At 54.0% G+C, this 25,651-nt stretch overlaps 1 protein-coding gene across 1 annotated transcript in view; it reads right to left on the reverse strand.

Annotated features, from left to right (window-relative positions):
* LOC105506484 (kin of IRRE-like protein 3) overlaps positions 1-23,067 on the reverse strand; it is a 39,717-nt gene extending 16,650 nt beyond the window's left edge. Inside the window, exons 1-6 of the mRNA XM_011934648.1 lie at positions 22,945-23,067; positions 16,034-16,139; positions 9,270-9,418; positions 6,766-6,893; positions 5,052-5,178; positions 630-730 (exon numbers count right to left, since the gene is read on the reverse strand). Coding sequence (XP_011790038.1) covers positions 630-730; positions 5,052-5,178; positions 6,766-6,882 — 345 coding nt within the window. The 5' untranslated portion in view covers positions 6,883-6,893; positions 9,270-9,418; positions 16,034-16,139; positions 22,945-23,067. The remainder of the gene's footprint in view (positions 1-629; positions 731-5,051; positions 5,179-6,765; positions 6,894-9,269; positions 9,419-16,033; positions 16,140-22,944) is intronic.
* Between the last annotated feature and the right edge of the window lie 2,584 nt (positions 23,068-25,651).

The following is a 25,651-nucleotide window of genomic DNA, read 5'->3' on the forward strand; positions in this document are numbered from 1 at the left end:
GGGTGGTGGGAAGAGAGAGAGAGAGAAAGAAAAAAGCAAGCAAATACCTGGTAGGAGGTGCTGAGGGTGGACTCCTCAGTTGCCTTAGCTGCATTGCAGGGATAAGTTCTTTGAAGAAGGGAGGGAGAATGGAATGGTCACTTTAGAGGGAATGATTGATAGGGAACAGGGCAGGCTACCATGGACGGTAAAGGCCATGGAGACCTGGCAAGGAGGACTCAGGGAGGCACAGAAAGGAGTTGCTAACTATTAACTGCACTCTAAGATTTTGCTAAATACCGGCCTGGAGCCCAGGAAAGGGAAGAAGTCATTTGTCTTTTCTCTCCACTACCCTCGTGTGCCCCTCTGCCCTTAGGATGCGGAATTTGGTCAGAACCGTTCATGTCAGCGCTCAGCAGAATGGCAGATGAATCCCGGGAGAGCACTGCCTATTCTGAGAAAGGCCTGGAATTTTGTCTTCGCGACGCTTTTCCAAGACAGCCAAGGCAAGTATAATTTTCCTCAGCAAGGAAAAGGAGCCTCGGAGGTGTGCATTGCCACCGCCTGGCTGGCCACCCAGCTATTGGCAAAAGTGACCGTCCGGCTGCTGGCCCGGCCCCCGCCCGCCCGCCCACCCCTGGAGCACTCACGATGCGGTCCGGCGGCGGTGTGCTCCGGATGAAGCACTTGATCTGGCCCTTCTCGCCGTGGAGGGCGTGCTGGGTCTGGGTGCTGGAGATGATGGGGGGTCCTGTTGAGAGACAGCGTCCCATTAGGCACCTGGAAAGGGCACGTCCCTGCTGGCGCCCTCTTGGGTGGGTTCAGAAGTGTATTCATTAATCCAGGCATTCAGCCAACATTTGCCGAAGGCCTGTGTGTGCAAGGTAAAGTGCAAGGTAGGGACTCAGAGATAAATTAGGCATTCAGTCATAAACCTCTCAAGAGATCATGAGCGAATGCTTCTAAGTCAGAATCCCCAGAAGATATAAATAACTGTAATAAAAGGTGGTGAGTCTTAGTACTACAGGAGCGGTGCAGATAAAGTGCTAACCGACTTCAGAGGAGAGAGAATAATTCTATCTGGCGGACGGGGAAAGCTTTAGGGAGGAAGTAGTAAGCCTGGCAAGGAGGTGGGGAGGTGTCTGGATGAAGGAAGACTCCCCCCGCCTCAGCCAGCTGCACCCCTGCAAACCATTCCTCAGACATCCAGTAGAGGGCGCCCTTGCCTAACAAACGGGAGGTCCTCGGCCAGCAGGGCCAACGGGAAGAAATGGTTGATGTCCCCCTGCTAAGGGCGGGAATCACCCTGGACGGGTGGCGTGCATACGCTGTGAGGCCATGGCTCCCAAACGGACCTCAATGTTGTATCACAGAGTGTGGTACATGTTTATGGGTGTCAGGTTCTGAGAGCACCTGCCTCATTCACCACATTGCACAGCCAAGAGAGACCGCCTGGTGGAGGGGAGCCTGTTCCCCAGCACCTCCTGTCCAGTTCCTCCTGTTACCTAACCCAAGTCTTTCCCGTGTGACGCCTGCCTGGCCGTGAAAGCCAAAAGGAGCCGCTAGTTTAGCCTTCGCTCTGCTGGCTTCCTGGCTGGGCTGGGTGTTTGAAGGATGGGTGTAGGGACGGAAACGGTCATGCTCCCTTTTCAATCCCTGGGGTAACAGTTGGGACTTAGGTGGTAGATACCAGAGGAAAGAGAGCTGGGAGCAACGCATCTGGAGAACAGGCAGAATTATGCCGGGAACAAAACAAAAATTGCTGCAAACATAATTGCTGTTTATTAGCCACCTTAATTAAAGCAGATTTGCATTTCTATGAGTAGCTCCCAGCCAAGGGAGAAAAGGTACTGGAGACACTCCGGTGACTTCTGTTGAGTCTGAGAAGGCAAAGGGCTTGGGGCAGCGTGAGGTGGGCATGGGGAACCCTCCATGGCTTTAAGAATGGGCTGGGCGCTGCCCTCCTTCCTACAAATCCTTTAGCTCCAACAGGTCTACGACCCAAAGAGATGAGGAGATTTACGTTTTAGGAACCGGATGGTGCTTTGTTTTGCTGCTGGACTAAAAGATGACGATACTATAAAACCTTTTCTGGTCAGGCGCGGTGGCTCACGCCTATAATTCCAGCACTTTGGGAGGCTGAGGCGGGCGGATCACAAGGTCAGGAGTTCAAGACCAGCCTGGCCAATATGGTAAAACCCCGTCTGTACTAAAAACACAAAAATTAGCTGGACGTGGTGGCAAGAGTCTGTAGTCCCAGCTACTTGGGAGGCTGAGGCAGGAGAATTGCTTGAACCTGGGAGGCAGAGGTTGCAGTGAGTCAAGACCGTGCCACTACACTCCAGCCTGGGCAACAGAGCAAGACTCTGTCTCAAAAACAAACAAACCAAACCAAACCAAACCAAAACAAACAAAAAAAACCCCCACACACACACACACACACATAAACACACACACACACACACACAAAACCTTTTCCTTGTGCTTCCCAGGAGCTAGGAATTCCCTGAGGGGTTTTCAGGATTCTAAAAGGCATCATCAAATGCATCTGCTTCTTAAAAGAAAACAAAAGCCAGGATAAAGGGAAACAGGGTGAGGGTTAGTAAGATTTCTCTCCTCTTCCTGCAGATACATGATTTGAGCCAAATCGGTTGAGGTCTGTGCCAATTTCTTTCCCAAAGGATTGCTGCGCTGGCCAGCAGTTGTCAAAAACCTGATCTCATTTGAATGCTTTCATAGCACCAGCTCCCTCCAGCCCATGCCCTGGTCCCATCCACTGGGCTTTACCCTCCCTCTGCCTGCTCTGCAGAAGCAGGAACAGACAGCTCACCCCCAGGAGGGTCTGGCGGGCTCCTCTCCAGGGCCACTGAACTCATCCCCCTGCCCCCAGGTGTGTGAGGCCACCCTAGTCCAGCAGAAATAAATGAGCAGCTTCTTTGCTTCCCTCCAATCCCTCCAGCTTTTCTCTGCCTGGAAGCCTTGGGGAGCTTGTGCTGGCAGGGGTGGAGGCAGAGGAGGGGAGAGAAAGAGACCTGGAGAGTGCAGATTCAACCTTGGTCAGCACCAGGGACTGGGTTTCACTGTCCTCCCCATCCAAGAGAAATGTCCCTCCAGGCCTGTGTTCCCCAGGGGGCATTCTGTCCTCAAGAAATCTCTTTATATCTCCCTTGGAAATGCCTGAACATCTAAAGTGATGGCAGATGTCAGCTCCTCCTTTATCCACCTGCTTTTTCCCAGAAACACCAATGCTCATTTAATGCTCCAGGCTTGGGGTCCCTGGAGTGCATGAACGAGCATGAGGGTTCTGGGCTGGTTGGTCATGGGGCCAGCAAAGCAGAGCCGGCTGCAGGCCCGGACAGCCTGACTTCCGAGTGCCCTGGCTGGTGCGGGCTGTGTGGAAGGCCACTGATTTCACTGGGGCCTGGAGCTCTGAGCCGAGTGTCAGACACCTGCGCTGAAAGGAAAAGGCTGCAGCCTGCGTTGCCATGGATATACGGAGGCACGATCAGATGCTGTTATTTTTAGCCCTGCAGTGCCAATTTATTGGTGGCATCCTGGGGACACGCAGGAAAGGCAGGAGGGCTCTGAGTCAGGGCTCTGCCAGGACAGGTGGCTGTGAACGTGCTGGGGTCTGGGTAGACTCAGCCTCCCTCTGGGGCTACCACGACTCTGGGGTGGGGGGAGAGGAATGGAAATGCTGGGGGATGTGGGGGGAGCTAGTGAATGGGGACAGCAGAGAGGGCTGAGGAGACACCAAGCTGGTTTTGGTTTTCTAGCGAAGGGAATAGATGAGGCCACCAGCAGGTGGCTTTCGGGTAGAGAGGACACTGAAGCCCACTGAGCTCATTTGTAGACATCAGCTGGCCCCTCCCTAAGGCCCTGCTCTGGGGCCAGGACCCAGATGCCCTGCAAACGTTGGTGGCTCAGTTCCTGCAGGGGCCCAGAGCTTTGGGGTTTTCATCTGAGGCAGGCTATGGTGGGAACAGGGGCCTCCCAAAGGACGGTGGGCATGACAGAGGTTGGGGGGGGAGCCTTTGGAAATGGCAGAGGAGTCAAACTGGCAGCTTGGCTTTTTGCCCGTGGCCAAAGCACCTGATGGGGCAGGGACGTCCACATTTGCGTCCTGGTGCCACAGCCTTCTTGGGTCTGGCCTGAGCCAGGTCCCAGCTTCTCCACGACTGTCTACACCCCATCATCCAGGCCTGGTCTGACGCCCTTGTCCCTACACATTTCATGTAATAGTCATTCATCTACTAACTCCCACCGTGAAAAGACTCCCCTGCTGTAATTATTTGTATTATATATAATAAGACATGCTTCCTGCCCTCAAGGGGGCCCCTGAACACGTGGCCTCGTGGAGATGGTGACAGGGCTCCCTGACTGGGTGGCTCACACACAATGGGAAGAGGCTGATCAGGAGGTGCAGAGATGCTCTCCTAAATTCCCATGGGGCCAGGAGAGGTGGCTCATGCCGATAATCCCAGCACTTTGGGAGGGCAAGGCAGCTGGCTCACTTGAGGTTAGGAGTTGGAGACCAGCCTGGCCAACGATGGTGAAACCCTGTCTCTACTAAAAATACAAAAATTAGCTGGGCATAGTGGCACATGCCTGTAGTCCCAGCTACTCAGGAGGGTGAGGTTGCAGTGAGCTGAGATCGTGTCACTGCATTCCAGTCTGGACAACAGAGCGAGACTCCATCTCAAAAAAAAAAAAAAAAAAAAAAATTCTCATGGGCCAAGGCCATGGTGAGTGGATGAAATACATTGGCCACCTAGTGACCTCTGATGCTTTTCTTCCTGGCTAGGATAAAATTCATCATCCACCACTCTTAGGGCTGAGACCCCTTCGAAGGTAACAAACAAAAAGAGAGGTGACCAGAAAACTATCCAGGCCCTTCCTCCCTTGGCCTGGGTCTGACAGGGAATCCAGGAGGTGGACCTAATTGCTCTCTACCCACAGTTGGAGGTGACAGCAAGGTCCAGAGCCAGTGACAGCTCCTTTGGGGCAATGCCAAGATGCCTGAGGTCCTTCTTCCCTCCCTCAGGCCTGGCTTACCCCAGTGAGGGTCTTACCATTGACAGTGAGGGTCACCTCTCTCTCCCCGGCTCCCACACGGGGCACCACAGCCCGGCACACGTACTTGCCCGCGTCCTCCTGGCGCACGGATTTGAGGGTCAGGGTCTTCTCATTGCTCAGGACCTAGGAGAATTGGCAGGCTCAGACACCAAGAGCAGGCGGAGGGGTGCGCTCCGTCTCTGGGAACAGGGCAGCCAAGAGGCTGGCCTGGGGTAACAGACGCAGTCTCTGGCATCTCAGTAGGAAGCAAGGTGGGGAGGAAAGAGGCCCAAAATTTCCTGGCACAGACAATGCCTGTGGGCTGTACAGAGGAGACTCCACCAGCAGAGAGGCCGCCCCGTGTGGCTGAGGATGTTGCATCCCAGGCGCAGCCCTGTGGGCTGGGGGCACGCGGGGGTACATGTGCCGGAGGACGGGGATGCCTGCCTGGGGACTTCCAGGCTTCCTCCTACAGGAGCCTCCCTGTACCTGCGGTGGCTTCTTCTCTCCCAGGCTAGCCATGGGTGACATGACCCTACAGCTGAACTTCTTTGAGAGCCCCTGGACCTGTTTTCAGAGTCATTTTCAGTATCCCTTTGGGATATAGCTTGGAGTGATGAAAACCGGCTCTGGCATGAGCTTGGTCTGCGTTCGAATCCTGGCTCCAGCAGTGAACACCCGTGTCTCTCTGGTCAGTTGCTTATCTTCTCAGATGCTCACTTTCTGTCTATGTGTGGGGCCTGGCAGGATAATGCAGTATCTGCTACGTAACAGGCCACACAAAGGTTGGTTTCCTTCTGGTCCCCCTGCTTCCCCACGCGAGGCTCTCCCCGCTGCTTCTTATGTGAGGACATCTGACAATCTCTCATGCACGGAAGAATACATACATCTTAAAAGAGGAACACAAAGGCCGGGTGCGGTGGCTCATGCCTGTAATCCCAGCACTTTGGCAGGCCGAGGTGGGCGGATCACTTGAGGTTGGGAGTTTGAGACCAGTGTGACCAACATGGAGAAACCCTGTCTCTACTAAAAATACAGAATTAGCTGGGCATGGTGGCCCACGCCCGTAGTCCCAGCCACTTGGGAGACTGAGGCAGGAGAATCTCTTGAACCCAGGAGACGGAGGTTGCGGTGAGCCAAGATCACCCCATTGTACTGCAGCCTGGGCAACAAGAGCAAAACTCCACCTCAAAAACAAACAAACAAAAAGGAACACAAGAAAGTGAAGCGCAGGTCCAAGGCTAAAGGGTGGCTTTATTTGGGGGGAAGTTACAAAATTTCTTTCTTTTCTTTCTCTCTCTCTACCCCTCTCTTTCTTTTCTTTTTTTTGACAAGGTCTTGCTCTGTTGTCTAGGCTGGACTTAAACTCTTGAGCTCATGTGATCCTCCCACCTCAGCCTCCTGAGTAGCTGGGACCACAGGTGTGTACCACTGTGCCCGCTTGAAAAGCCTTTCTAGTGCCTTCCCTCCCAGCACGTTGGTGACCACCTACTTTTCTTATAAGGTTTAGGACAGGACAAGACTGCAATGGCTGAATGTGCTCAGGGTGGGACAGGCACATGAGGGTGCCTGGGTTCCCCCTTCTCTTTCTGGGGTCTTTCTCCCTGTGGCTTACACTGGAGGCTGACTCCCCCAGTCTAATAGTGAGAGAGGCCTGGGCAGCAGTTCCTTCTTGCCCCACTGTCCCCCACCCCCTGCCAGGGCGGCCCGAAGTCTGAGCTGCAGACTCACCACTCCAGAGCCCCGCTTCATCCAGACGATGGTCAGGGATGGGTTACCGGTCCAGGCGCAGCTGAAGATGGCATCAGAGCCCAGATCCACGAGCAAGGATTGAGGTTCTGTGGTCATCCGGGGCCCAACTGCAACGCGGGGAAGAAGGAAGGAGACAGGTTTAGGTGGCTGGGGAGCTCTGGGATCCTCTTTGCTGCTGCCTCCTTTCCCCCCCAGACCTTGACTGGGGGAAGGGAGGCAGCAGGGTACTTGTGCCACCTCAGTCGCTTCCATTTTAGTCTGCCTGGGCGGGGTCTGGGGTCTGGGACTGGGACTCAGGAAGTAAGGAGGAGACCCCTCTCCCCAAGGCTTCGCCTCTCTCGGGCCCACAGAGGTGGTCGGCAGCATGGGGCCTGGGAAGAAGGTGCTGGGGACCAGATTCTGCCTGGATTTACCCCCAGGGCTCTCATCCCCTTCCCTCTGTCTGGATCCCACATGGTGCCAGAAAGCTGGGGAAGCCGCTCCATCCCAGTGGCAGGCATGGGCCCTCCTCCTGTCCTGGAGATCTGGGCCCTTGGGATCTTCATGCCTCTGCCTTCAAGCTAGCTCCCATCTCCTCCAGCCTCAGCCTTCATGACCTGGTGCACCCCTGGGGTGGGATGGGGGCTCTGAGATGCAGGGTGATGGAGGCAGGGCTCTCGTGATCCACTCCTCCTCCCCCAGCATTTCCCACCCAGTGCTCTCAGGCCACCCTCCTATTCGAGCCATTCCCGTCTCTGTGTCAGCCCCGCTGCAGCAGAGCAGCCCTGGGTTCCACTTCCCACCCCTCTGCTAAGCATTAAAGAGCTGAACGCAGGCTCCTCTCCACCTTCTCCAGCACGTCTGGAGCTTCCTGTAGACCAAGCTTGGTCTACACAGTGGGGGCTGTGGGGGGATTCCAGGCCCAGGGTCCGACCTTGGCTAGGCAGGTCTCAGAGTTCTCCTTCCAGGGAGCAGACAGAGCCTGAAGCCTGGTGCCAAGAGACTGGGATCTGTCCCCTGATGTAAAAAGGGAGTAACAGCACTTTCTTCGGAGGCTTTGAGGGAGAGGGGAAGGGTCAGATTTTTTAAAGTTTGTAAAAGCGAGTTTAAAACTGTAAGGGGCAGTGTATGAGCTAATGATGCTTGTTTTGAACACATCCAGCCAGTTAGTCCATGGCAATGCACTACCTTGCTGTGGGTCCCTGCCGACCTCTAGTGGAAAAGAGGGGATGGGCCAGGCACGGTGGCTCACGCCTGTAACCGCAGCACTTTGAGAGGCCGAAGTGGGTAGATCACGAGGTCATGTCAGGAGATCTAGACCATCCTGGCCAACATGGTGAAAGCATCTCTGCTAAAAATGAGACCATCCTGGCCAACATGGCGAAACCGTCTCTACTAAAAATACAAAAATTATCTAGGTGTGGTGGCAGGTGCCTGTAGTCCCAGCTACTCGGGAGGCTGAGGCGGGAGAATCTCCTGAACCAGGGAGTCAGAGGTTGCAGCGAGCAGAGATCTTGCCACTGCACTCCAGCCTGGCGGCAGAGTGAGACTCTGTTTCAAAGAAAAAGAGAGTATATCATGAGTCCCCTCAGTGGAAGGCAGTGGAATGTGTGCGGATGGGCAATAGATTTGGTCATTGCCCAGGTTCAGTTCTCATTTGGCCACTTACTGTGTGACCTCAGACCTCCATCTCCTCATTCAGATGATGGGAATAATAATATCTACCCATGATGGCCTGCATGCTTGTGTCCCCTGTCAACCCCGCAACTGAGCTCATGTGATCCTCCCACCTCCGCTTCCTGAGTAGCTGGGACTACAGGTGTGTACCATTGTGCCCGCTTGAAAAGCCTTTCTAGTGCCTTCCCTCCCAGCACGTTGGTGACCACCTACTTTTCTTATAAGGTTTAGGACAGGGCAAGACTGCAATGGCTGAATGTGCTCAGGGTGGGACAGGCACATGAGGGTGCCTGGGCTCCCCCTCCTCTTTCTGGGGTCTTTCTCCCTGTGGGAGAAAGTTGATATCCTCGCCCCTGTGGGATGGTAGTAGGAGGAGGAGCTTTCCGGGGAGCAGGGGGATTAGATCATGAGAGTGGAGCCCTCATGATGAGATTAGTGCCCTTGGAATAAAGGCCCCAAGAGCTTGCTTTTCTCTTTCTCTCTGCCATGGGATACCACAGCAAGAAGGCAGCTGCCTGCAAGCCAGGAAGAGAGTCCCCACCAGAACCCACCATGATGGCACCCTGATTTCAGCCATTTAAGCCACCGAGTCTACGGTAACGTGTCATAGCAGCCCCAGCCAAGACCCTGACTCATGGGGTCATTACGGGGATCAAAATAAACATGAAACACCGGACAAAGCAGGTTTTCGTCGAGTGCAAAGCATCCTACGTCATAATGCATGAAGCTTGTGTTGTGTGCAATGAATCAAGCCCTGGTTTCTCCAGCTCTAAGCAGAAGCCACCAGATGCCTGCTCGCCTGGGGAAGTCTGCATCACTGCACTCACAGTAGACGTCAACCGTGCGGCTGAGGTTGGTGCTGCCCAGGGCGTTGGTCACCTCGCAGGAGACAGGCTCTGAGAAGTATGTGTAGTCCACTGTGGTCCTGTACACCTCTCCAGATGCCTCCTTGATGATCTGGCCCCGCTTGGCCCACCTGCAACAAAGGCCAGGGTCTGATGTGGGCCTTGAGTGGCAAGACCAACCCTCTGGGAGCTGGATGCATCCATCCCATGGGAAAATGAGGCCTGGGGTGGGCGGCAAGTTGTGCGGGTCCTATGGGGTCCCTCGAGGGGAATCTTCACAGAGGGGCTACTTCAAGGGCTCAGAAGGAGTTGGTTTTGCTCCCACCCCGGCAGTTATGAAGGTGGTGGGCTTTGGTTTGTGGTCACCAGGCAGTCACTGGCACTCAACAAGTGGGTTATTCTGGAGGGGGTGAGTGGATGACTTGGCTGGTCAGCCCATCTGCTGGCTAGATGATGGAAAATCCAACTGTCCATGTGCAGACAGCTGGCTGTCCTGCTCCGAACTGGATCATGGGCCCCTTTGGAAAAGAAGGAGGCCAAGTCCTTGACCTCAAAGGCCAGGGTCAAATGGAACACACCCCTACATGCATGCTCATACGTGTGCACGAGCGTGCACACACACACACTGACAAGGCGAGAAGCTGTAGGAGAGGTATGCCGTAGGGGTTCCATCTCCCGTCCAAACAGTGGAATACTAATACCCATCAGGAGCAGTGGCGTGAGCGAGTGGCCCTGGCTGCCCCTCTTTCCTCTCGACCAGCTCTCAGCGCTCCTGTCCTGTTCTGCCTCCTGCCTCCATGGGGTTCTGCATGGTGCCTCCTCACCCCAGAAAGTCCTCCCAGTTTCCCCAGATGACACTTGCTCTTCTTCCTGCCTGGCCTCTGCCCTTGCAGCCTGGCTTTGCTCCTCTGAGGCAGTGGCTCCGTCAGTACTGGATTGGTGAGGGGATGTGAGTCGTAAGGCTCTTTTGTCGGCCAGTCGGTACCACACAATAAGGGAGGATAAGAGGCCTCTGGCTTGCTTTGGATCTGGTTCTGGGGCAGTGACCCCTCTGTTGGACCAGTGACCTAGCAGCCTGCTGTGTGCAGGAAGCACTGGAGCCTCACAGGGGTGTATGTGTGTACACATGTATGTGTGTGCATGTGTGTGTTCATGTGAGTGTGTGCAGGTGTGCATATGAAAGTGCATGTGCGAGTGTGCATGTGTGTGCATGTGCATGTGTGTGTGCATGTGTGAGTGTGTCCATGTGCACGTGTGCATGCATGTGTGTGCATGTGTGAGTGTGGGCACTGTGTGTCCATGTGCATGTGTGCGTGTGTGCATGTGTGAGTGTGGGTATGTGTGAGTGTGGGTATGTGTGAGTGTGTGCATATGTGTCCGTGTGTGCATGTGTGAGCATGTGCATGTGTGAGCATGTGCATATGTAAGCATGTGTATGTGTGCATGTGTGTGTGCATATGTCTCTGTGTGCATGTGTGAGTGTGTGCATGTGTGTCCGTGTGTGCATGCGTGAGCGTGTGCATGTGTGCATGTGTGTACATGTGTCCGTGTGTGCATGTGTGAGCGTGTGCATGTGTGTGTATGTGTGCATGTGTGTATATGTGTGTGTCCGTGTGTGTGCATGTGTGAGCATGTGCACGTGTGCGCATATGCAAGTGTGTCCGTGTGTGTGCATGTGTGCATATGTGTGTGCATGTGTGTCCATGTGCATGTGTGTGCATGTGTCTATGTGCATGTGTATGTGTCAGTGTGTGCATGTGAATGTGTGAGTGTGCATGTGTAAGCACGTGCATGTGTGTGTATATGTGAGCGTGTGCATGTGTAAGCGTGTGCATGTGTGTCCGTGTGTGCATGTGTGTGCATATGCGAGTGTGTCCATGTGTGAGTGTGTGCATGTGTGTCCATGTGCATGTCCACGTACATGTGTGCATGTGTGAGCTTGTGCATGTGTGAGCTTGTGCATGTGAGGGCATGTGCATGTGAGGGCACGTGCACGTGTGGGCGTGTGCATGTGAGGGCACGTGCATGTGTGGGCGTGTGCATGTGAGGGCATGTGCATGTGTGGGCGTGTGCATGTGCATATGCATGTGAAGTTGGGGGCTTCCTTACGGATCTCCAGGGAAAGAGTTCTCCGTTTCTCCTGGTTTAATCCTATTCTGGCCAACATTCTGTTTTTGAAACCACATAACTTCTTTTCAGGCTCCTCCCATTGCAGTTGAAGTGTCTCTCGGGGAGTTTGTCTTTCCAGAGCTGCAGAGGCTCCTTGCCTTCAGAAGCGTCACCCCGCAGCCACTTCTCCCTGGAACTGCAGTGTCTCTGCCCCCCTGCTTTGCCTCCCCTTTATCTTATTCCTGGAGTCTTTCCTGGCACCACAGATGCCGTCTCCTGCCCTTCCTTCCGTTAGCTTCTTGCCTCCGTCTGGCCCATCCAGCCCCGAGAGACGGCTGTTTCTCGGCATCACACAGAACACCTAGGCTGGCACCACGCAGTTGTTATTGCAAATTAATATTGGGTAATTATTAAGAACACAATTAATAATAACTATTGTAGTTTAACAATAGAGCAAACCATAGCTCCCTTAGAGCTTAAGTAGCTTCCCAGTAAGCCATTATGTGTTACTCATGTGTTGTTTCATTTTCTAACTTTAATTTAATGACCAGACTTAAGAGTCAAGCCGGCCCCTGCCTGCGACAAATGAATTCAGTTCCAGGCACAGCTGGGGAAGTGTGTCCAGCCTTGCAGTTCCTTCCACCCTGCTGAGGTGAGGGGGCCAGGTGGTGGATGCAGCGGGAGGCCAGGCGGGGAGCTGGCTGGGCTGGGAGGGCAGGGATCCCCGGCTGCTCACAGCTCTGGGTGCCAGGCTGGGGCTGGAGGGTTTGGGCGCAGGTGATTGGGCCAAGCATGCGTCTTCCTCAGGGCTTCCTGGAGAAGACGCGACTCTCTCCTCTCCTTTCCTTCCAGGGCCCCTCACCAGGAGCATCACGGAGGGTGGAAGCCCCACCTGCTTGGCCCCGAGTTATCAGCAGAACTGCTGCTAGCTCCAGGCGCCAAGGTTCCCTGCCCTCGCTGTCCTCTCCTCTCATGGTGAGGGAGCCGGAGAAGGAAGAGGAAGGGGCTCGCTGTGGGGGCTGGGTCTGCAGAAGCCCAAGCCAGGCCTTCTGGGGAGGTGCCTCTGCAGCCGACAGAGCCACCAGCTCACATCTCGCCCAGCCGGTCTTTCTTCCCCTTCTGCATTGAAAAACCCTCTGAGGGGTCCCTGCCAAAAACACAGACACTCAAACCACTGCATCCACGCAGTTGGCCAAGGATCCAGGCCAAGAGCTAAAGAGCGAGTCCCGCCCCACCCTCTTCGTGCCTCTTCTGATTTTGGTGCAGTTTCTTCTTCCCTGTCCTTTCTCTTCGTCTTCTCCCCTTTCCCCACTCACCTCCCCTGACTCACTGTTGCTTTCCCACCTCTCCCAGCCCCTCTGAAAGTGGAGTCAGCTTAAGCCTCTCCCAATCAATGTCTAATTTGGTCTGAACAAATGTAAGACGATTATTTATATCACAGAATCAGGGGACCCGGCGTGTCACAGCAGCCAGGTTGTCCTCAAATAGCCCAAGGTTTTATCTCTGGTGGGGGGGCCACATCCTGCTATATGCTGGGGAACACTGAGAGACTCTCAGAGGAAAGGGCCCCAAAGCACTTTGGGCTCCTGGTCCCTAGGAGCATCTGCAGTGACACCCTCATGCCACTCAGGCCTCCTCTTCCCAGACACTGGGATGGAGGAGGGCGTTCTCTCTAGTTTCAGAGATGACAGCCTCTTAGTGAGAGCAGGGAGGAAGTTATCAAGATGAATGAAAGTAAAGAAACAAAGATTCCTGTAATCTTGTCAGTTAGTTGGGAAAAATCAATGTACTTATGTGAAGAGATTTGCTTATGACTTCCTTCTTGGATCCCAACATTGTATCTGAACACCTGGCTGCTTGGTGAGACCTTGCTGGAGTGAAGGGGCTGAGCCAGTGTGGGTGGGTGCAGGCGCCCACCACCTCCCTTCTCCGTGGCCCTCCACCTCCTCCCTTCCCAGGCCACTCCAGCTCTCTGGCATTAACCTGGGGGCCGGAAGGGCTCCCTGAAAGCCTCTGGAGTCCTGGAGGGAGATGACCCCTCAGTGAGGTGTTTTCAGGACCCTTCACTAATCAGAAGGCCATGAGGGAAGGTGACCAGTGAGAACTAGTGTGTCTCTGTGGGACACCCTGCCCCCCCAGCCTCTCAGCTCCTGCGGTATCGGAGGGGCTGGCTGTGATACTGGGAGCTCCAGGGGAGTGTGAAAGGGAGGACCCACAGGCCGCCTGCAGCCCAGGGAAGCCTGCATGTTCTCTGCTTATTCACTAACTTTTCAGCTTGCAAAAAACAAACTTCGGAATTACAGAAAAGTTGCAAGAATAGTCCCATTAACTGCCACCCTCCCATCGCCCAGATTCACCAGTTGTTAACATTTTCTCACACGTGCTTTGCAGTGACCTCTCCTCTCCTCCCACCTTCTTCTCCTTTCTATTATTGATGTTCTGCTTTTGTGAGGTTGGTGACTCTGGGAATCAGGCCCAGCACTTGGTTTCCTGGGTGTTTGCTCAACCTGTCCGGGTCAGTAGGCAGGTGTGTAGGGGGGAGGCAGGCCTGGGGGTGGAGGGGTCAGGTCCCAGGGCGTGCGGCCCTGCTGTCTGCCCAGTCCACCCATTACTGGGTCCCCAGGTGACCGGAGCCTGGCAGTGAGGGGAAATGAAAGTTGAAAGTTGTGTGTCCTGGTCTCTGGGGCACCCGACAGCCATTCTAAGGGCGGCTGTGAGGGTGAATAGGGGTGCTTGCAGGGTGGTCTGTGAGTGTGAAGGGCTGCCCTGGGAAACTAGCATGACAGGTATTTTCTGGGCATGTTGTAGCCGGTGTTTAGGGAACAGAAGCAGAGACCTGGGAGCAGACAGAGGAGAGAAGCTGAACTTGTACAGAGGAACCCAGGCCTGGCAGGTGCAGCGTGGAAGCCCAGGGCCAGGAAGTCTCATCAGGCTCCTCTCCTGTATCTTCAGTGGCTTCTGAATAGATGCCAGACCACAGCCAAACCAGACTTACTCCCTGGACCTGGCTGGATCCACATGATTCCAGGGAGCCTGGAGTCCTTGGCTCAGAAGGGACCCTGGAGGTCATCTGATTTTCTTCTGACTCCAGTCAAGCGAATGGTTAAATGGGACAGGACAGATGGGTTTCATCCTATTTTAAAATATCCTTGGGGATAGGGACTCTGTGCTCTGCCTCTGCCTGGGTTTCTGACTCCAGTGCTGCTTAATTATGCACTCTGCAGTGAGCAACCTCCTCATGTCACACCTGAATCCCTGGCTGTCCCTGTGGCCCATTTCCTTCCATTCTGCCCACTGGGGCCACACTGCCTCTTGTCTTCCCTGTTCTCCACTCCCCCAGGCCGGCTTATTTTCTAGGCTGGGACCATTAGTATCACTGGCCTTTGCAGATGCTGCATCTTAATGGCCCAGATCAATGGCAGAGGTGACACCTGGGCTCCACCCCCAAGCCTGGTCTGGTGGAAAGAGACCAGGTTGAGTCAGGGCCATGGCACGTTCCACATGGCACCCAAAAGGAGGCGAGTCTGCCCTTGAGTGCCTCCAAGGTCGCTTAGTCTCCTGGAGTCTTGTGCAGAGCCCAGGCAGAAGGGCGCCCAGAGGAGCAGCCTGTGTGTTTACTGGATCAGTCAGACACATTTAAGGAGTATCTGGTTTATGCCATGTGCTGTGCCACATGCTGAGAGCCATCAGTGACTAAATTGCAGTTCCTGTCTTCATGAAGCTCTGTCACAAGGCAGAAACAAGCTAAAAAAAAAAAAAAAAAAAAGGCAGAAACAAGCTAAAAAAAAAAAAAAAAACAGGGATGCTTTGGCCAGGCGCCGTGGCTCACGCCTGTAATCCCAGCAGTTTGGGAGGCCGAGGTGGCGGGATCACGAGATTGAGATCGAGATCAGGAGATCGAGACCATCCTGGCTAACATGGTGAAACCACGTCTCTACTAAAAATACAAAAAAAAAATGAGCCAGGTGTAGTGGCGGGCTCCTGTAGTCTCAGCTACTGGGGAGGCTGAGGCAGGAGAATGGCGTGAACCCGGGAGGCAGAGCTTGCAGTGAGCTGAGATCGTGCCACTGTGCTCCAGCCTGGGTGACAGAGTGAGACTCCGCCTCAAAACAAAAACAAAAACACACACACACAAAACAAAAAAACCAAACAGTGATGCTTTTATCCATGTTGTGAGCAAGAGACACACAGGGGCCATGAGCATGTGTGATCCCGGATGCTCACTGGACCGGGCTGGAGCCCAGACATCCTGACCCACCCAGGTGAACCAGTTTGATGGGCACAAGACTAGAATGGAGGTTCTGATCTTGCTGCTTCTCCTGGTTGTTCTTTTTTTTTTTTTTTTTCCCTGAGTCTTTCCCACATTCGGAGTGTGGGATAAACAGGCTATTCAAGCAGAAGGCGTGAGTCCTGCTTCCTCCAGTGGAAGAGGGCACGTGCATGCACAGAGGAGAGGAAGGGTCCACCCGGCCACCAGGCAGCCAGGTGCAAGGGGAAGGGAAGAAGGCTACTGGACACGCGATGTGGACCAGGCACACATTGCGGCCATGCTAAGGACCCCTAAGTGACATCCTACCTGAGAGGCATGGGGGTGTGGGCCAGTGGCCAAGCCGGGCCTCCTCAGCAGTGACTCTCACCTGTACTGGGTGACAGCTGGGTTGGCCTTTGCAGAGCAGTGGAAAGTCACGACGTTGTCCTCCAGCACTGGCTGTGGCTCCACCGAGAGGTTGACCAGTGGGGGGTCTGCAGGGAGAGGGCAGTCACTTGTAGACCCAAGAAAGAATGGGGGCAGGGAGATCCTGGGTGACTTGGAGGGTAGAGCCAGAGACTCCACCACCCAGGAACCCTCAGAGCAGCCACCACCCTGGTGGTCTCCAGGAAGCTGGGGGCTCCATGGGAGGTGCCTGCTTCAGACAGTCCTGGAAGTGGGATCAGGGCTCCCCCGTGGACTTGGGGCCTGGCGTTGACACGAACCCCAAGCCAAGAAGCTTCAGCCTTGGGTCCAGGGGTTTCCCATCCTCCAACTTTCGGGCAGAACAAAATACTCCAGGAAGGAGAAGTGGGAAGAGGGGTGCAGAGCAGAGAGGGGCGGGTGGACACTCAGCCTCACTTCAGTGCAGACTGTCTTTGAAATGTCTGTTTATTATCTCTTTTCCGTAAAGGTTCTGGGGCATTTGTTAACTTGAAAGCGGCATTTACACCCTTTCATCAGCCTAATCATCTCCACTCAGTCCTGGCTGGTGGCCCACGGCCTCAGCTCCCCGGGCTGGGGCTTGCTTTCTCATTTGACATGATAAGAAGCCAGGCTCTGAAGTGCTAAATGGTGGGAGGGCGAGGAGACAGAAAGTCAGAGAGAGAAAAAGTCAGGGAGACAGGAACCAGAGACACAGAGACACACAGAGAGATCTGTACAGAAGGGACCGGAGGCTGACAGTGACATGTACACAGAGGAGAGACATGGAGACCACAGAGGAAGAGAGATTATGTGTGTGTGTGTATGTGTATGTGTGTGCATGCATGTGTTTATGTGTGTATGCATGTGTGCATGTGTGTATGTATGTGTGTGCATACGTGTGTATATGTGTGTATGCATGTGTGTATGCATGTGTGTATGTATGTGTATGTGTGTGCATGCATGTGTATATGTGTGTATGCACGTGTGCATGTGTGTGTATGTGTATGTGCATGCATGCATGTGTATGTGTGTATGCATGTGTGCATGTGTGTATGCATGTGTGTGTATGTGTATGTGCATGCATGCATGTGTATATGTGTGTATGCATGTGTGCATGTGTGTATGCATGCGTGTGTGTCTGTGTGTGCATGCGTGTGTATATGTGTGTATGCATGTGTGTGTATGTGTGTATGTGTATGTGCATGTATGTGTGCATGTGTGTATGCATGTGTGTGTGTGTAGAGAGAGAGAGAGAGACAAAGATGAGGAAGTGACAGGGACAGAGAGAGACACAGGCTGAGAGACAGAAAGACACACACATAGAAATTGAGAAGTGCAGAGAAAGGGTGAGAAAAAGAGACAGAAATCTAGAGAAGCAGAGGACAGAGTGATGGAGAGACGGAGAGACTGACCTGTTTGCAGACTGTGAATCAGACAAGGATTTCAGATCAAAAGCAGAAAAGGCAGCAGAGACCCAGCACACAGGGCCCGACAGTGATGGTGTTAGAGAGAAAGACCAAGTCAAACAACGAGGAAAAGGAGGAGCAGACACTGCAGGATAGGAAGATGGAAAGAGCTCGAGAGGGCTGCAGTGGAGAGGCAGAGAGGTGGAAATGGCTTCCGTCAGCCTGGCCCTGCCCAGCTCAGGGGCAGCTGGCTCTGGACCCTCTCCAGAGGCTGGTGTCAGCCCCGCTGTGGGGCTCCTGGCGGCCCCCAGGCCTGGGCACCCCCGGGGCATCCACACACCGAGGGAGGGGGATGATGAGCCAGTTCCCATCCTTCTTCCCTGTCATGGCCCAGAGGTCTGGCTGAGTTGAGTGGGCAGCCCAGGACGTGGTCCCCATGGACAGGCTGGGCCCTCGGCCGCATCTTCTGGGTCAGTCCCCACCAGCAAGCAGAGCAAATTGCAGGAAAGTCACGAGGACTTCTAGGGGTCCAGCCCATTTCCAGAAAAAGAAGTAAAGAAGCCAGTTTCTCAGAGGCAATGAGCAAAAATGCTGGTCTCTCTGGGTCCCCGTGGGGGCACCACAAAGGGACCAGCTGGCACAGTTGGTCTGGGCTCTAGTTGGGACTACGGTGGGGTCCTGACACCCTCAGCGAGTCATACACTCAGCCACTCAGCTGCAGACCGAGCCGGCCTTACCCTGGAGTTGGGATCACATAACTGCTCAACTGCCCTCTGCCTGCTGGTGCCCAAGAGGAACCTGCCTCCCCCCTAGTGCCAGGCACAGGAGCTGGCCTGGGAGATGGCCCCAGGGGCTGCACTGGTATCTGCCGGCACTGGGAAGAGAGCTCTATTTTCTGAGTAGCAGGTAGCCGACTGTGCTGGGGAGCCTGTTCTCCCACATTTTCCCCAGTTTCGGACGGGGGACCATAAATTCAGGACATATCCACTCCTGGTGTGGCTGGCCTGCCTGCCTTTCGTGGGGAATTACAAGGGAAGTGAGGGTATTTCTGTGATTTCAGTCCCAGTTTTAAGGCATAATTCAAGTGGTCACAAAGATGGGGTGACAAGGAATAGCCACAAGAACTCTCCTCCCACCCCTAGAACCCCTTGGCCTCTCCTCGAAGCTGCACCCTAGCTTCCAGGGCAAGGCTGAATCAGGAGCCCCAGCCCTCTTTCCATGCAAGGCTGACTGGCTGAACTGGGCGTCTGTGGGATCCTACCTAGAGAACATGGACACCCAGGGAGGAGCCTGCAATTCGTCATGGGCTGGAGAAGCAGCGGTGAGGCGGAGGAACTTGGGAATTGCCACCTGGATCCAAACGCATGGCCGGCCCATGCCCGCACATTATGAAGGCCAACGCTGGACGGTGAGTACCTACCCCAAGTCTGGTTTGAGGAGGTGAGTGCCAGTCCCATAGACTCGAGGGACCCATCAGAGAACTTAGGGGGCTGTTCCAGGAGGCCCTTCCCTCACCTGGGAGTCCTTTCTACAGTGATGAGGTCTGAGAGGCAGGGAGGTGGGGCACACACCTGCTGTAGGACCTTCCTGCTGCCTGATGCCTCATCACACCCCTGCCATGATCAGCTCACCGTGAGGCCTCTCTCCTGCACTTTCCCTTCCCCTTAGCATCGTCTTTGGTCATCAACTGCCCTGAAGCGGTTCACAAGGGTTCCACACTCACTGGCCTTATCTGCACCTCCACCCCAAGACCAGAGGTGCCCAAGCTTCTCTCTCCACTTCTGCTGGTGTACAGAATATAAATTTTCAGGAGTCTGCCAAGCTCCAGAGGTATAAATAGTTTATGTCATATCCAACTATTAAACATGATTTTAATCCCACTTGTGATGTCGGCAGCATAACTTGCAGGAGGGCAGCTTTGATGTAGCTGGTGGAACTGAGATCACATTGAACAGATGTTACAGCTGAGAGTCTGTTAGTGTTTCTATCCACCCGTGTGTGCGTGTGTGTGTGTGTTTTCAGAGGAAGTATTACATGGACGAGAGGGTGGGAAAAGAGAGAATCTTCATGACTCAGTGATTTTATAGCACATTCATTAGAAACTTGGCAGCTGGACACAGAGTCCAGATGTGGTGAGGCTTTGGGGGTGTTAAGCTTTCTCTCCCATTACTCAATCTGAGGGCTTTGTCTTCCGTTGGGTAACATATGAAGACCAAGAGAAACAAACAACAAATGTGCTTTTGCTGAGTTTGGATGCTTCTTGGTTGACTGAGAAAATGAGCAGGTTCGCAAAGGCAGCTCTGATGCAGCCCATGGTGTCCTTAGTAAACAGTTGGATGTTGACCGAATGAACAAATGAATAAATGGAGGAGGAGCTGGAGCAGGAGGAGGGGGAAGGAGGGAGGGAGCGGGTGGACAATGTGTGCTTTGCTTGGCAAGCACATATAAGCACCTTCAGGCTAGGGGCAGTGAGTGCGGGGACAAATGGATGAAGATCCCTTGCCTGTTAGGGCTGTGGGGACACCTGATGAGGGGCGCCACTCACTTCTGGCTCTGTGTCCTGACAGCAGCTGATAGGTGTGGGGCATTCACAATGTGTCAGACACTGCGCTAGGGGCTTGACAGGAAGGATTTCATTTAATCCTCGCTGCAACCTTAGGAGGTAAGCATGATTACTTCCATGTACGGAGGAAGAAACCGGGGCACAAGGAGGTTAACTAACCGGGTCAGTGCCTCTCAGTAAGTGGCGGAGATTTCAAAGCAGGAAGAATGCTGTGGCCTTCACCACTACCCAGTACTGCCTTGGATGAGGCTGGTCTGGGAAACTGGGCTGCTGGGCTCCGAGTGTCACTCTAACCTCATTCCGATGCCTCCAGAGGTGGCTGAGATATCCTTGGGAAGGAAGCCAGAAAGGGCCCAGAGGCCTGGCAAGACCCAGTGTCCTCCTGGATGCAGACTGTCACCTGCGCCCTGGTGAACGATCCTCCACGGGCATGAGTGCAGAAGGCCGGGTGGGCTGTGGTTAGGAGGGTGGGTTTCCCGTCGCCTGGAGAGGTTCTCCTGGGGTAAATGGATGGTGGCCTGGAGCAGGAAACACCGCTTCTTCCCACCTCTCCCTGCCAGGACCTACGCTGCTGTCGCAGACGGCCAGCTAGACTGTCGCTTTTGTACAGGAGTCTGTATGTAACATTTTGTACAGGCCTCCTGGCCAGGCTGGGGATGGGCTGGGGAAGAAGGGAGCGGGGTGGTGGTGGCGGTGAATCGAATGGCAGCCTGGAAGTAGGAAGCCTGGATGCTCTGTGTCTCCCGCCCTCTCCCCTTCCTGATTTGGATTTTTGCATCTGGACGGAGAGCTCTGATCTGTGGCCAGTCCTAGGGCAAGAAGGAGCCTTGGATGTCATGTGGCCAAATCAGACAAGGAACCAGAGTCCCCAGGGGTGATGTGACGGGCGTGGGCCCAGCCCACCTGTGGGTGGTGGAGCCGTCCTGGACGCCGGACTGCCTGGCCTCGCAGCATCTCACCTCTTCCAGCAGTGGGGCTTACTGCTCCATGCCGACTGCTCACCACACAGCGGGAGGTGGTGCTCAGACCCGGGACCCAGGTCAGGGCCAGGGCCAGTGGAGGGAAGAGCCGAGGGTCAGAGATTAAGGAGGCCTTGCCTCCTTAATTTTCAGGGCCAGCCTTCCTTGCATTTTGTGCCCTGGGGCCTCCTTCCATCACCGTAGCTCTAGGCTTGGCCAGAGCTCTGCTGCCCTGGATCCTTGTGAATGAGGACTGCAAGAAGGCTCTTCGGTACAGGGGTGTGTCAGTGGTTGTGGGGGGGACAGAGATATTTGTTAATAGCTGGTGGCAAGACAGTGAAGATAAAGTGCCCTCCTGCCTCAAGAACTTAGTCTTTGTGTGTGGGTATCTTGAGCCTACCTGAGGTTTTCAACCATTTCTTCTGCCCTCTGGAATCTAAATGGTGTCTGTCGGGATTCTAGACACTGGCTGGGAACTTCTGTCCTCTAGCTGCCAAGACAAGCTCTCAGCACCCTAAGACCTGAACCCGATCTCTGGACTCTAGGTCCTTGGAGAGCCACTCAGAGCCCAGAATCCAGAAGGCTTAGATGAATCAGGGCTGTTAGGAAGTGTTTTTAAATGCACTTGCTTTAAAACGAATAAAAGGCTAAGGAGGACACGAATGCCAGCCTGAAGCTCCAGCCTTGTAATTCAGAGCCCAAGACAGAAGCAGCCACCAGCATGTGGTGGCATTTCGCTTGGCGGCAGGGAGGGAATCTCGAAGGAGAGAAGTCCACTTTTGAGTCCCGACCCTTTAAACTGAACTAATCCAGTCCTGAGAGGAAGGCCACTGGAACACCTTGCTGAGCTCTTCTTGGTTCTGGGGCTGACAGGCACCTTAGGGAGACTTTTAGGAGACCTTCAGGGGTCTCTGTTGGGTGGTTTTGGGATGCGATGCTGGTGGAATCCTAAAGCATCATAATTGTCAATATCAGTCCTAACGCGGTCCACTGAGGGCTGGCTGTGCAGGAATGTGGACAGGACGTTACCGGGGTGGGCTCTGGAAAGTTATGCTGCCTGCATTTGAATCCTAAGTGGCCTTGGGCAAGTTAATCACCCTTTTGGTGCCTCAGTTTCCCACCGTAGGCACCACAGTCACACCTTCTCCGAACAGCTGTTGAAAAGATTAAATAAGGCCAGACGTGGTAGCTTACACCTGTATTCCCAGCACTTTGGGAGTCCAAGGCGGGAGGATCACTTGAGGTAAGGAGTTTGAGACCAGCTTAACAGGGTGAAACCCTATCTCTACTAAAGATACAAAAACTAGCTGGGTGTAGTGATGGATGCCTGTAATCCCAGCTATTCAGGAGGCTGAGGCAGGAGAATTGCTTGAACCTCCGCAGCGGAGGTTGCAGTGAGCTGAGATTGCTCCACTACACTCCAGCCTGGGCAACAGAGAGAGACTCTGCCTCAAAAGAATAAAAAAAAAAAGATTAAATGAAGTAATACATGTAGATTTCCTTCCTCATATCTCCTTGATCGACCCTTCCATGAGAGTGGCCAGTGCACCCTCTCCAGAGCACAGCGCCGCTTGCCGATTCTGGAGCCTGAGGACCCTTCAAATATCAGCATCTCCACTCAGACTTCCCCTCCAACAGAGGGGCCACCGGCTAGGCCAGCAGGGGCAGCAGCTGACCGTGTTTATTGGTGTGAAAGTCCCCCTTGTACAGGTGTTGAAATGTGGCCTGAAGATGTTCTTTGCAAAAGACCCTCATCTGCGAGGTTGCATCTCATGACAGTAAGGAAGACAAGATGGTCCTTCCTGTCCATACCTACGAGCTGGCTGATCCACAGAGCTGCCTGACCCATTGCCTGCCGTCAGATGGGCCAGGCTATAAGCAGGGTTGCTGGGTGTTTCACCCTGGGCCTGGCAGGGCTGGGTTGGGGGAGGGGGTGGGTACTCACGCTGGATGTCAATGGTGACCGACGTCTCCTTTCCTCCGGGGATGGCTTTGTTGGTGGCACGGCACACGATGCTCTGGCCATTTTCCACGTCACCAGGGGAAATGAAGAGGGTGCTGACGATGCTCTCCCGCTTGCCGTCCCGAAGCAGAGTCTTAGGAGAAGGGGAGAGGGGAGAGAAAGCTCCATGTCATTTGGCTGGGGTGGCCAGCCTGGGTTGGGGGTGAACAAGCACTAGCTTAGACAGAAGGGGGAGCTGAGGATGGAGGGGTTCAGCTCAGGAGACCTGGGCTGCCAATGTCTACGTAGAGCTCGGGGGTTACCCTTGGCTCCCTGGCCTGGGGAAGTGCTGGGCTGCGGAAGGAAAAAGGAACTAGCTAGTTTTCCATCATGTGAAAATTAGCCTGGATTCACATGCTAAAAGCACTAAATAAACCAGGATAGGCTACATGGAAACCAGGCTTCAGGGAGGTCCCATGTTGAAATGAACTCATATTTGTTTTGCCTCTGGTGCCTGAGTGAGTCTCAGGCTCTGCAGGACACAAGGAGATGGTTTGCAACCAGCAGGGACTGTGGCCCCTGAGCAGGGACAGTCTGCAGAGGGGGCACAGTTTGGGGAATGGGAGTCAGAGTGGGTGGGGACATGGGCAGAATCAGTGCACATCAACTTTTTGATTATTTGCCTATATAAATCCTTTCAACCTTCCAAAGCGTTTCACTCCCTGATCTCATTAGAGCCTCAATCAAACCACAGGTGGGACAGACACCATCATCTCCCATTGGATAGGGGAGAAAATAGGTGGGCTAGACAGAGGCTGTGGAGCTTGACCAAACTTACACTTCGAGTTGGTCCTGAAATAAGTACTAGGCTCTTATAGGAGGTTGAATGGTGTCATCTCCAAATTATTTTCTACCTGGAATCTCAGAATATGACCTTATTTGGGAATAGGGTCCTTGCAGTTTAGTCAAGCAATTAGTAATTAGTTAAGGCTCTTGAGATGAGGTCATACTGGATTCAGAGTGAGCCTTAAACCCAATGACTGGTGTCCTTGAAAGAAGAGAAGACAGTCTGTGGGGCGTGGAGGCTCATGCCTGTAATCCCAGCACTTTGGGAGGCCGAGGTGGGAGGATTGCTTGAGCCTAGGACTTGGAGACCAGCCTGGGCAACATAGGAAGACCATGTCTCTACAAAAAGAAAAAAAAAGAAAAGAAAAAAATAAACAAAAAAATTAAAAAAAAATTAGCCAGGCATGGTGGCTCGTGCCTGTAGTCCCAGCTACTTGGGAGGCTAAGGTGCGAGGATCACTTGATCCCTGCAGGTTGAGGCTGCAGTGAGCCGAGGTTGTGCCACTGTACTCCAGCCAGGGCCACAGAGTGAGACCCTGCCTCAGAAGAAGAAAAAGGAGAAGGAGAAAGAGAAAGAGAAAGAGAAGGAGAAAGAGAAGAGGAGGAGGAGAAGAGGGGGATGAGGAGAAGACAGAGAGACACAGAGAAGGCCAGGTGAAGTTGGAGGCAGAGATTGGAGGGATGCTGCCACAAGCCAAGCAATGCCAGGAGCCACCAGGAGCTGGAAGAGGCAAGGACGGATTTTCCCCTGGAGCCTTTGGAGGGGCATAGCCCTGCTAACACCGTGATTCCAGACTTGTTGGCTTCTACAACTGTGAGATAACTGATTTCTGTTGTGTTAAGCACTGAATTGTGGTGCTTTGTAATGGCAGCCCTAGGAAGCAAACCCATCTTAACTGCTGGTCTCCCATCTTCCCAGGTCATTGCTTTACTCTACTGGGCCACAATGTCATTCCGAAGCTACTTCCCCATTGTGGCTGCTACCTCCTTCCCTCTCCTGTTCCTCTTTGCAGCTACTTCCCCATCACTTTGGGGCCCACTAAGTCAGGTGCACCCCGGGGAGGGTGTGCTGAGTGTGTGGGGGTGCACTTCCAGATTGGGATTGGAGTCTGGTCAGTATGCAAAGGCTTCTGGTACTAGAAGGTACTAGGAAGGGACTTCACTACGGGTGCAGTCCTGTTTCCCCTGACTGGAGCCAGGGAGTAGATGAACAGACCACTCCTCCCTCAAAACCTCCCATAAAGTGACAATGGCAGTGTCTCTAATTCTTATGAGGGCCCGGGAAGAGAGCAGCATTATCTTTGATTAGCCAAAGAGAAACCTGAGTTCCAGATGAGCCAGGAACTTGCTGCGTGGAGCTAGGATTTGCATTTAAGAATGGGTGAACCCTGAGCCACAGCCTCTGCCGCAGCCCCCGGGGTGCTGGAGGGTGGGTACCGTGCTCTTGGCAGGACAGGTGGGAACAGTTAGGGCCACAGGGAGAAACCTGTAGGTGCCTGGAACCCCACATTCTGGGTCCTTAATTCAGTGCAGTTTTTCTCAATGTGGGGCAAACCTCATGGCCTCAGGAGAACAGGGCCAGAGCCTTTATCTAGAACAGCACATCTTGCTGGAGGCAAAGCCAGACTATGACATTCTAGAGAGCCACACGGTACAGCTGCAGGCCTGGGACTCAGGGTACCGGCCACGGCCCTGGCAGAAGGGCTGGAGGAGAGTCATGTGGCCTGATGCAGCAAGCTGGGGGCAGGACCAGTGGCACACCAGGTGAGAGCCTTCGATCTGTCCCGGAGCTGGCAAAATCGGGCGGAGGAGTGAAGGTGAACCCCAAGCCTAAGCCCGGGCGGTGGGGGAGCAGCAGCCGGCA

Source organism: Colobus angolensis, unplaced genomic scaffold (genome assembly GCF_000951035.1).
Source record: "Colobus angolensis palliatus isolate OR3802 unplaced genomic scaffold, Cang.pa_1.0 Scaffold137, whole genome shotgun sequence".
NCBI classification, from domain to species: domain Eukaryota; kingdom Metazoa; phylum Chordata; class Mammalia; order Primates; family Cercopithecidae; genus Colobus; species Colobus angolensis.